We start from the raw sequence: 12,684 nt of genomic DNA, 5'->3' as shown, positions 1-12,684 counted from the left end.
AATCTGCCTGACCTATGTCTGATTATTAAGGCCTCTTAAAGGCTAAGCTCGCCTTTTGGAACATGTTACATGGTACACCTGTATTCGGGTTCAGCGTGCTTTAGCTCATGACCTGCTCAACCTCTCAACCCAACTCTAGGTGGGAGCTTCCTCCACATTTCTAACAGAATTCTAACGGAAGTACAGTCAATTAAGCTTAATTGAGTGTCTGCAGGAGCCTGACATTGTACCTGCAATCCACTGATTGTGGGTACAATACTTTGCAGCCTCCTGTAGGATATATGGCACGGATAGGCAGCACAATAAATGCACATTTTTTTTTCAGCAAAAGTATGTGCATTCCTTTTAAAGCTTAGCCTTTAAACTGTTACATAAGGGATCCCCACTGGTATTTTTAGAAACCAGTATTATACCCCAGGCTTTGATTTACCATGAGGCGCAACAGGTCCATGACATACGTTATGTGAAGCAGCCCATTGGCTGCTTTACAGCACAATCACTGTTGCATTATGGGGTGAGATTTAGCCTGGAACCGCAGAAGGCGGCATACTCTTTAGTATCCGCAGGACTCTTAGCAGGTAAGTCACCTTTTCTCTTTTTTATTTCAAGAGTTGGGCATGTCTGGGCATAAGCCTGAGTCATGGACTGCTGGGCTATGTGCACAGAGGCAGCTAGTATAGCTTACAACTTCTCTGCTTATGCATGTATTTTTTTTATATTCATATGGTATTGTTTGATCATGTACATGGATTAGATAACTCAGGAGCAGGACCCCTTACTGTTGGGGTTGACTAGCTTATCTCCATGCTGCGGATCAGGACTCGCAGCCCTAGACATTAACCTTGATTTAAGCTTTTCTGCCTTTCCATTTAGTTACTGTACTAACACAATAGACTGTCAAGAAAGGCAAGGATAATCCCTACAGTCCTTTGTGACCAAAGAGTCCTTTGAATTGCCATGCTACACAAATTGCACAAGACTCCTCATGGGATACTCCCAGTCAGCAAACTGATACATCATGACCCAGTCCTAAACCCCCAAGTACCAATGCATGGCCCCATGGCAATCTAGCCATTTCCAAAATGTATGTATAGTGATCACAGGGCTTATATAGTCTCTTTTTGGTCAAAAACCTATATTAAGACTGTGTTGTCAGTAGATTTTGGCCATATTGGGAGTTTTAGTGGATTTCACCTCTAAGCTATTGTGGAACTCTACGTCATGGCTTTTCCACACTGGATAGTTTTAGTAGATCTGGGTTTCTGACTAATCAGAAAATTAAGTCCTGTTAGATCACTTCAGGCTGGCCCTTTTTGCAGGTATAGCTATTTAAAACACAAAAAAGTGCTTATACTGTTTAAAACCTAGTAAATACACTGTCTCACCCTGCTCTGCACATGCTCAGGTGCTCTATATTTTGGGCATTTTTAGGCACTGCTGAATTTGTTGAGGCCAATCTACTGACAGCCTTAAAGTGGAATTAAACCCTCCTATTTTTTACAGCCAAGGAAGCTGCTTCTCTTTGATCTGCAATTGCCTTGGTGTTGCCATTTGATGGTTTGACAGTTTGGTTGCGAAAACAAGCAATTGTGACAGTTAGCAATCCCGCCATTCCAGGAATTTAACTGTGTTTGTTTTTTGAAACCTTTAAAATCGATGGGGTTACTTCTGCTTTATGATTTACTGCTGTTCAGGGTCTCTGGGCTTCAGCAAAATGTCAGTCTCCAGCAAGAAGAAACAGGAACAATGCTGGAGGCAATTTACAGCACAAACTAGTGTTGGTAGCATAATTATTAATTCTTTAAGTTCTTTAACAAGGAAAGTATGTTCCTTGTTAAAGAACATTATTTTTTAGCACGTTATTGTGGTTCTGCTTTAAACTCACCCCATGTTCTTAGGACATAGGAAATAGTAATTCCTTCCCTATTTATAAACCAATCCAATGATAGGAATCAGATTTTTATGTGCTTAGGTGTATGCCAAGCAATACAACTTTTATTCTTATGAAAATCCAAACTATGAAAACAATTAAACAGCTTGTTTGTACTATTAGGAGGACCCACGAGGGTTGCTAAGGGGTCAAAGAACACCATGTCAGTTGATCAGATACACCATTTTGGAGCATACTGTATATCCCGGTGGTATTCAAGGTAATTTCACAGGGCTTTAGCCTCAGCAAGGACAAAAACTAGTGGTTGGCCTGAACTGCTCTTCAGAGCTGCCACCTGATTCAACTTTCATATGGTTGTTCAACACAACCGAATTGCCCTACTCTCCATTTAGGACTGCTGCCCATTCACACTTGTGCAACATGTTGCTTTTTTTGCATGACAGCATAGGACTGCCCTACCTGTGACAAACGCTCCAAAGTAGCTCCTGCTACCTGCTTTTGATGTGCTGTTAGAAGTTAATGGCACTGCATGCATGATGCACGTTTTTACCTGTTTCCGGAACACCCACAGAAGTACCCAGAATGTCAAGATTTGAATGAGGCCTGAACCTTTAGGAAATAGGTTCTGCAAGTGGTAGCCCCAGCCTAGTTTCAATTATTTTTATTAAATTTTTATACATATAAAAACATATCATTTCAATTCAATCCCATATAAATATATACAAGCGTATACGAAACATTCATAATAAACAAAACATAAAACACAATCAACATAAACATGGACCCATCTCATAATATACTGCATCATATTAAGGGTATTCCATCATGTTAGAGGTATTCCATCATCCCCCACCACCCAGTCCCACCCCCCCCACCCCCCACCCCCTGGCATTGGGACAAAACAAAAAACAAAAAAACAATCTAACCCCCTAGAATTACCCTCACCCATTACCTATAGTGTTTGATTCTCTGTTTGCCTTTTAGTTCTTTTAAGGCTAATAAGGGTTGTTATTGTGTCTGGGCTTGTTCTTTTATTGTCTTTGAGCTTTGTGTTTCCTATTTTAGATGGGTAGAGCCACACTTTTTCTTGTGTTTCCAGAAAATTCAGTTAACAGGTAACAAACTATTTTTCATTACAGGTACCAATGAAATCCGATAATGTCACCGTCCGTTTCTCAGTAGAAGAGTTGGAGTCATTTGAAGAAAGACAAAAAAAATCTTGTAAAAATGAACCAACTGATATCCACCAGACCCCAACCTTAGTGGGTAAGAAGATTTACTGAAAGTTAACCTGATGAAGATAAGGTAGCTGTATTTATTGGTTTGGTCTGCTGGCTAATTTAAAGAATACATCCAAGCATTACCCATATTTACTTTAAACCTACCTGCCCCCCATTAGAACACGTTCCAGTATTTTTTTTGTTTTCTTTTACCTGGTTCATGCAGCAAAAAAACGCTTTTATTACTCCTTGTAACATCATCGCCAGGTTTATAAGAGGTTTTCATTGAAAGCTGCTGATAGGTTAGCAGTAGACAAACCCCAAAAACTACATCTCCCAAGGGGCCTTCCCTTACGCAATGTGTGGGATGTCTTTTAGACTTTAAGGGAGCAGCATTGTTCTGCTTGGAAATCAATAAATTCATGCATGTGGATTGAGGGAGTGGGAGAATTCTGTAGTCCAGCAGGCAGGGCTGGCAAAGCTGGCAGTGCTTTCATGCAAAAAAGGCATTATGTTGCAAGCCCAAACAGGATATTAGGAGCACACTGTATATCCTGCAAATCAACAGGTATTTGATTTACTTAAAGGAATGAAACATGGGGAAATTTGCAAACATTGCAGAGATGTGCTTATTTGTTTTACTCTGACAAACATTTTTTTAAGTTGTCTTAAATACCTTTTAATCTCATGCAATATATATAGCATATACACTGATCAGCCATAGGATTATGATAACCCGTCAAGGCATGAACTGCACTAGACCTCGGAAGGTATGCTATGGTATCTGGCACCAGTCTGCCGATATGCAGCCCCGCACACAGCAAATTGCGATGCACTGTGTCTGACACTTTTCTATCTGAACCAGAATGAACTTTTTTAGCAAGTTGAGCTCCAGAAGCTCTTCTGTTGCATTACACGAGCCAGCCTTCCCTTTCCACATGCATCATCAATGAGCCTTGGCTGCCCATGAGCCTGTTGCTGGTTCACCAGTTTTCCTTCCTTGGACCACTTTTGGTAGAATCTGACCATTGCAGACTGGGAACACCCCACAAGAGCTGCAGTTTTGGAGTTACTCTGACCCAGTCCTCTAGCCATTACAGTTTGGCCTTTTGTCAAAGTAGCTCAAATCCTTACATTTGGCCATTTTTTTTTTTGCTCTCAACACATTAACTTCAGGGACAACAGGTTAATTTGCTGCCTAACATATCCCACCACATTCAGGGGCCATTGTAAGGTAATCATCCAATGTTATTCACTTTAACCATAAGTGGTCACAATGATATGGTTGATGGGAGTTGGATTTGTCCTGAATGGGTGAGAGTCATAAGTCTTTAACAGAATTTATTTGACTTCACAAAATTGCAACCATGTCCATACATCCACATTGCTTTATCTTGACAAATAATCTAGCTTTTGCCATTTGATGGGCTAAATACTAATGCCTTGTAAGGGGACAGCTCAAATGCTGGGCTTATACATTACAGAATTATAAAGTGGATGTGCAGTAACCCATAGAAACCAATTAGAAATTGTGTACCTCAGCTTAATCTGAATACAGCTGTAATTTAATTGGTTACTGCAATTTGCTGATTTATATGGTTTATTGCTTGTGGAATTACCTGCTGATGAATTTGACATATAATTCCTATCTGTTCACTAACAGGTTATATCTATGTAAAGCCAGAGATTATGTCTCGTATTCACCAAGGAGAAGAATTATGTGTAAAGAGCAATTTGTATTCTAAGAAGAGGAACTGCAGAATGGGTCCTTCCACAAGTGAGTATTCTTAAAGTGTAAGTCCACCCTACCACTAAAATCCCTGCATCTACAGACATCCACGATCTAACATTAACCTATCTTTCCCTGTAAAGAAGAAATCTTTATGCATACCTGTTCTGAAGCTGATCCAACCCGGTTTCCAGCGGCGGAAGCTCTGCAGAGGACATGCCGTCAACGTCTGTGAAATGAATGGGGAGTGACTTCACCCACAGACTTACTATTGGGCTTCCATTGTCGGCTGTGTCCTCTGCACCCGCCTACACAACGAAGCCGCAGCTGACAGCTCGGCGTGGGATCGGGTCGGATTGGCTTCAAAAAAGGTATGTATACTGATTTCTTCTTTACAGGGCTAGATAGGTTAGTGTTAGATCGTGGATGTCTGTAGGTGCAGGGATTTTAGTGTTAGGGTGGACTTCTACTTTAATGGATGTATCTGCACACGTATCAAATTAAGAAAATATGTATGTGGTCACTCAGGGAAACAAATGGAGGATGCCGTTTGGGAACTGTATTAAAACTATATCAAGTTTTAATTGTTTTAACAAAGTAAATGTAGAGACTGCTGGAGTAAGTAATAATCTGTTGGCAGTTTTTTTCTATTATTGTTTACATTAACAGTGAGCATATCCTCCAATTTCATCATATACATTTTAGCCAAAAATGGAAGAACTGTGTAGATACAGTGAAAGTATTAATTTCCATCAGTGCTTCATTTGTCCTAAGATGTTTAACATCAAATTATTTGCGATTTGCAAAACGGTATTAAAAACTCAGTGGGTTTGCAAAGTATATTGGGGTTTCTAATATTAAAGAACTTCCTACACACTTGTTAGCAGCCTGTGTAGCAGGCCAATCCAGATGGTTCCTTCTCAAATAATTAACTCCTCCACAAGACCATATCATACATAGGTTGGATTAACAGGTAAGATTCTAAAAACGGAAAGTGATTTAGACCAGGCCTAAAATGGTTCAGGCAAATCTTGGTGCTTGCAAGTACCTTTGCCAATCTCCACCCAAGTCCCTGCAGAGCCACTTTGGATCCTAGGCCCAGGCTGCTTGTCTAGATGAAAGCCAAACTCTAGGAAGACTAGAACTATTCCTTTGCAGTGAGGCTGGGCCTGCACTGCAGGGGTTGCTTGTTTGTTTATGCCTAGGGTATGGTGAAATCCTTTTACTAACCTGATCCTAGATCCCCAGGCAGTTGGCTCTTCCCCATGCTCCAGCAGTGGACTGTCCCTTGGCGAGCTCACATCCAGTGCAGATCTATTGACTCGGTCTTAATAACTTCTGAGGACCTTGGACCACGAGAGCATTAAGAGGCTACAGAGAACTGTCTAGAAGCTTGGAGGAGCTTGTAGAAGCAGAGGATTGTGTATGTAAAAAGTGCTTTTCCAAATCCCCTAGACCTCAATGAGCAGTTAACCAAACACTGCAGGTAGAGCCCCACTGCAAGGGAGGAGTTTTTTTTTTTTTTTTTCTCCCCACAGTGAATCACATAGCAGCCTCGGGAGAGAAGCTGTGCTCACAGAAAAGTCTAATTTGGTTTTTCTCACACTCCATGTGGATGATGTCTGCATGGAGGAAGCTGAACGTCCAGAATACACAAGAAGGAAATACATTGTAGCAGAAAGAAGAGGACCTATAGAGGCATGTCAGTGCAGGTAGTTGTTTGAGACACATCAGACCCATGGATAAGACATTAGAAGCCAGTGCGATCTAGTGGTCCTGAATAATTTGGCCTTTGGACAGTGTGTATATCATGCTCGTTTTGATCTCTGTAATTGGGGATCCCATTGATCCAGAAAGAGGCTTTCAGTGCGATGGAGGGCACATGTTTATGTTGGAATTTCCAGTACTTTCCATGCGTTTTGGTGGTTTTGGAGTGCACCATTACATAATAGAAGAAATGGTACTTTATTTTCACTTTTTCTGAACTTGTTTATGTTATATTTGTTTGTGATACATTGATCATTGATTTTTTTTTATCCAGTTATTTATATTACTGCAGGATTTAAATTAGGATTGAAATTTTTGCATGCTTTTACACATACCGTATTTATCGGCGTGTAACACGTACCCCAATTTAAGAGGGAAGTTTCAGGAAATTTTTTTTTTTTTTAAATAAACCACTTTGAAGCAAAATGGTCAGTGAGAATCAATGCAGCCTGATCTGTGCCCATCTGCAGCTTCAGTGCAGCCTGATCTGTGCCCATCTGCAGCTTCAGTGCAGCCTGATCTGTGCCCATCTGCAGCTTCAGTGCAGCCTGATCTGTGCCCATCTGCAGCTTCAGTGCAGCCTGTTCTGTGCCCATCTGCAACCTGATCTCCCCCATCAGTGCAGCTCGCCATCTCTCATATGAACTCACCGAGCCGTCATCTGTTTCCTCGGCTCTCAGTCAGCAGTCACATACACAGTCCCGCCTCCGCCATCGGCATTGGACCAGCTCCTGTGATAGAAAGAACACTGGTCCAATGCCGATGGCAGGGGTAGGACAGTGTGTGTGACAGGAGAGCCGAGTGGAGAGGAGATGACGGCTCAGTGATTTCCGGCGGCACTCGTCCCCCTCCTTCCCCTCTGAGGTACGCTGTTGGCATATAAAACGCACCCACAATTTTCCCCCTATTTTCATGGGGAGAAAAGTGTGTGTTATACGGCGATAAATACAGTATTTATCAATAACTTTTGCACTGTATTGAATAGGGTTGCACTGATGCCATTTGTTTTATTGACGAGCATGAGTACAGATACTTTTCGTCAAGTTCTAGCCGATGCTGTGTACTTATACTTTGCAGTGTGATTTGCATCAATACATAAAAATTGGCAAGGAAGTGTGTGTGTGTGTGTGTAAAGGGATTAAAGTGTCATCTAGTCAGTTTAAACAATGTCAAACTCACAGTACATATCTGTAGAAAATCAGGTCCACTGGAGGTGATCACAGGGCTGGAGGAGAAGTTCCGGGACCTCCTGGGTATAGGGCGGAAGTGAAAGTGATGTCAGCTTGGAGGCGGACTGCCTCTACATCTCCTCCAGCCTCGTGAGCACCTTCAGCGGCCCTGATTTCCTACCAGATATGTACTGTGAGTACACACACACACACTAGCAGGAGAAATTGCAAGTGATTCAGACAGGAATCGCACCGCTTTCCTGTTCAAATCGCATTTGATTCTTTGCAGTACGATTTTCGCCCATTTGTTTTGTATTGATGCAAATCGCATTGAAAATTATCAGGAGCATTTGGGTGAATACCAATACCCACGCAAATGCTGATATCGGTGCATCCCTATGTATGTGTGTGTATGTGTATATGTGTGTGTGTGTGTGTATGTATGTATATATGTGTATATATATATATATATATATATATATATATATATATATATATATATATATATATATATATATATATATATATATATATATATATATATATATAATATAAAAGCTCTAACGAGCAGGGCCCTCTGATTCCTCCTGTATTGAATTGTATTGTCTGCCCTAATGTTGTAAAGCGCTGCGTAAACTGTCGGCGCTATATAAATCCTGTATAATAATAATAATTATATATATAAACACACACACACACATATATATATCTCTCTCTCAATATCAAATGATGGGGTGAGTTACTTCCCTCTTATCTGTGTTTTCCGGGAGCAATGTCACGGTGGGCTCCCAATGATTCACCAATATTCAATAGAAAAACAGACGGGATACGATCTCCAATGCAAAGAGTTTACTGAAAAATCTTCATGACATGAAATATAGCAGCTATTGTACAGTTACAAGCATACCATGCTCTTCATCAGGCTGTGTGCAACCATTTGCAACAAACATCATACCTATATACCAACACCACAGGGTGCACAGGCCTAGGCACGTACCTAGTTTTATGTTACGTAGGTTTTTTCTGCCTTTCCCATTACTGCCGGAAGTGATCTAGGAATCCCTATGGTGGGGTACAGGCAAGTGGTTGTTTTTTTTTTTTTTTTTCCCCTTTCCAGCCCTTAATAGCCAAAACCCTTTTGGTGCCATGCTACACAGACAATGCAAGTCTCCGCATGGGATACTCCTAGTAAAAAATGATCTGATGCAATCCTACTCTTTGAGGCCATCGCATGGCTTAGTGACTATTCAGTGTGTCTTTCTTTTATACACTGTTGAACAAGAACAATTATTTTTAGGATATGTAGTCTTCATGAAATCCCACTATACGTTTATCCCAGACTGGTTACTTGTTATAATAGATCTGAAGTTCTTAATGCTTAAGCTTTGGGCTTAGGTATTGGTGATTCCTGCCCTATTTTTAAATAGGACAAAATAACAGAAAAAGTCAGTGTGCGTAACTATTCACCCCCCTGAAGTCAATACTTTGTAAAGCCATCTTTTGCGGCTATCACAGCTCCAAGTCGCTTTGGATAAGTCTCTATGAGCTTGCCACATCTTACCACTGGGATTTTTGCCCATTCCTCCTTGCAAAACTGCTCCAGCTCCTTTTTAAGTTGGATGGTTTGTGCTTGTGAACAGCAATCTTTAAGTATGACCACAGATTTTCTATTGGATTGAGGTCTGGGCTTTGACTGGGCCATTCCAACACATTTACATGTTTCCCCTTAAACCACTCAAGTGTTGCTTTAGCAGTGTGTTTGGGGTCATTGTCCTGCTGGAAGGTTAACCTCCGTCCTAGCCTCAAATCACACACAGAGTGGTACAGGTTTTGTTTAAGAATATTTCTGTATTTAGCACCATCCATCTTTCCCTCATCCCTGACCAGTTCCCCAGTCCCGACTGCTGAAAAACATCCCCACAGCATGATTCTGTCCCCACCATGTTTCACTGTGGTGATGGTGTTCAGACATAGGTTGGGTTTGTGTCAGACATAGCGTTTTCTTTGATGGCCAAAAAGTTCAATTGTAGTCTCATCAGACCAGAGCACCTTCTACCATACATTTTGTGAGTCTCCCACATGCCTTTTCGCAAACTCAAAACGTGCCATTTTGTTTTTTGCGGAAATTAATGGCTTTCTTCTGGCCACTCTGCCATAAAGCCCAACTCTATGGGGCGTACGGCTTATTGTCGTCCTATGTACAGATACTCCAGTCTCTGCTGTGGAACTCTGCAGCTCCTCCAGGGTTACCTTAGGTCTCTGTGCTGCCTCTCTGATTATTGCCCTCCTTGCCAGGTCCATGAGTTTTGGTGTGCGGCTGTCTCTTGGCAGGTTTGCTGTTGTGCCATGTTCTTTCCATTTGGTTATGATAGATTTGATGGTGCTCCTAGGGATCATCAAAGATTTGGATATTTTTTTTATAACCTAACCCTAACTTGTACTTCTCAACAACATTGTCCCTTGTTTGTAGAGTTCCTTGGTCTTCATGGCAGTGTTTGGTTAGTGGTGCCTCTTGCTTAGTTGTTGCAGCCTCTTGCTTAGTTATTGCAGCCTCTGGGGCCTTTAAAAAAGGTGTGTATAATTTATATGTAATGACAGATCATGTGACACTTAGATTGCACACAGGTGGACATCATTTCTCTAATTATGTGACTTCTGAAGGTAATTGGTTGCCCCAGAGTTTTTTATGGGCTTCATAACAAAGGGGGTGAATTTATACGCCCATGCCAATTATCAGTTTTTTTTATTTCTGAAAATAGTTTTAGGTATAATATTTTTCTAATTTTACTTCACCAACTTAGTCTATTGTGTTCTGATCCATCACATATAATTCAGATTTAAATAAAACATTGAACTAAAGGCTGTAATGTAACAAATAGGTAAAAAGCCGGGGGGGGGGGGGGGGGGGGGTGAATACTTTTGCAAGGCACTGTAGTTCCTTGAAGCAGTAGCCCACCCTAATAGGTTATTTCTATATGTCCTCTCATGTTCTGTCCTGGAAGATGAAATGGGAAAACTAGAGTTAGTTACCTGGTAACTCCATTTCCATTAATATTTCAGGACAGCTTGGACTCCCACCCTATATTCTGTGTTGTATTGGGGTATTATGTTATTTCATTACTTGCCTTTGGTTCTTCCTTACTACTGAGGACACTAGGTGACTGCTCTTTTTTTTATTTGATTGTGGATGATGTGTTTCCTGTTTTAGGTGGTTGGAGTCACTCTCTCATCTCTGTCCTGGAAGATTAATGGAAATGAAGTTACCAGGTAACTAACTCTAGTTTTCCAGACATGTGCGATAGAATAAAGAAAAAAACAGGATTTGTTTTACGTGCACATGATTAAATGATTGTCAGCACAGTTTCATCCCATTCACTAAGCTAAGTGGATTTTATAATTGCAAAGTGAATTTCCATTTAGCTTAATTAATGAAGTGAAGTTTTTACTGCCTTCAGTCATCCGGTCATATGTGAGCAAAAGGCCTTTGTCTTAATAAGGGCTCAAAATTTCAAGTCCTGAGCTACTAGCCAGGCCTCAAGGTTACTCGCCACCAGTTGCCCCACCCAACCTCCACCCTGCCCCGCCCCCAATTCCACCCCTAAACATGCCCTCATAAATTATATCATGAAATGACACTTAAATATTTTATGCAGAATTAAGTTACAAAAATAAATATTAACAACAACTTTATCAGTGCCCACCATTGCATCGTGACCTGTGGCCACCATTGCAGCCTCACTGTGCCCACCATTGCAGCCTCGCCTGGGCAGAAAAAAAGAGAGGGCGGCCGGATCATGACTGGATGAAGAGGAAAGCCACAGGATCACAGAGCAGGATAGCATGCTGGAACAGCTTACATTACAATTGCCTTCACTCTGCTCGCTGTCACACACAGCCCGCCTCCTCCTGACCCGGCGCCTGTGATAGAACGCATCCCAGCATTGGACCGGCATTCTGCCTGTCACAGGCGCGGCGTCTATAGGAGGCGGGGCTGTGTGTGACGGCGAGCAAAGCTGAGGCAATTGTAATGTAAGCTGTTACAATGGGCTATCTGCGCTCTGTAATCCTGCGGCTTTCCTCTTCCTCCATGCTCTCATCCCCCAGGCCGATCGCTGGGAGAATGGCTCCCGATCAACCATGCCCACCGGCGGTGCTTTGCCCCCCCCCCTTCATCTCCCAGGCAGCCCAGCTCATCGCCAGCCCTCGTTTTCCACTCGAAAAATGCGAGTAGGCAAGTGTAAAATTTGAGGGCTGGACTTAATTGTCTATGCACATGATTTGGTGTTCTTTGCAAAGTGAATTTTCACTTAGCTTTGTAAAATAAGATGAAGCTAAATGAAAATTTAAGCTGGCCATAAATGGAAAAAAATGCAGCCAGTTCAGCAGTGACCAGCCAAATTTTGATCCATCTTTGACCATTTTTGCTCAATCTTTCTGTGACCGTTCCCACTTGACAGGCATTGGTCCAACTTTTGTCAAATGAGATGGTGGAAAATTTTCATTCGATTAGCGACTGCAGCGCTGATCAGTATATTCCCTTGTCTGGATAAGGAATTTAAAAAAAAAAAAAAAAAATCTGCCTGGTATGTATAAATCTGCCCCTTTGGACAGCCATAGATAGTTAAAATCTCAGTAGGAACCAGCCAGCCGCTAGCAATAATCACTGTCTTTTCCCGCCGCAGACGATCTCTACTGCCCCCCGCCGGGAGAATACAATGGCTTGGTGGGAGGGATTCCTCTGTCAGCAGTATTTGTGCTGATGGCAGAACCCATAGTTGCAGGAAAGAAATTTGCTCTGTGTGTGGCCTGCCTTAGTTATATATTCATATTATAACACTGTAAAATACTTTGAGAAAAAGTCTGTGAAAACTAACTACAAAAAGGAAAAAAAATCATAGAAATCTTTGC

At 41.6% G+C, this 12,684-nt stretch overlaps 1 protein-coding gene across 1 annotated transcript in view; it reads left to right on the top strand.

Moving 5' to 3' along the window:
• LOC141128393 (uncharacterized) overlaps positions 1-12,684 on the top strand; it is a 38,245-nt gene that overhangs the window by 21,063 nt on the left and 4,498 nt on the right. Inside the window, exons 3-4 of the mRNA XM_073615662.1 lie at positions 3,031-3,157; positions 4,775-4,888. Coding sequence (XP_073471763.1) covers positions 3,031-3,157; positions 4,775-4,888 — 241 coding nt within the window. The remainder of the gene's footprint in view (positions 1-3,030; positions 3,158-4,774; positions 4,889-12,684) is intronic.

Source organism: Aquarana catesbeiana, linkage group LG02 (assembly GCF_042186555.1).
Source record: "Aquarana catesbeiana isolate 2022-GZ linkage group LG02, ASM4218655v1, whole genome shotgun sequence".
In the NCBI taxonomy this organism is placed as follows: Eukaryota; Metazoa; Chordata; class Amphibia; order Anura; family Ranidae; genus Aquarana; species Aquarana catesbeiana.
Note: the sequence above shows the minus strand (reverse complement) of the source record. Positions and strands in the feature narration are given on the sequence as shown.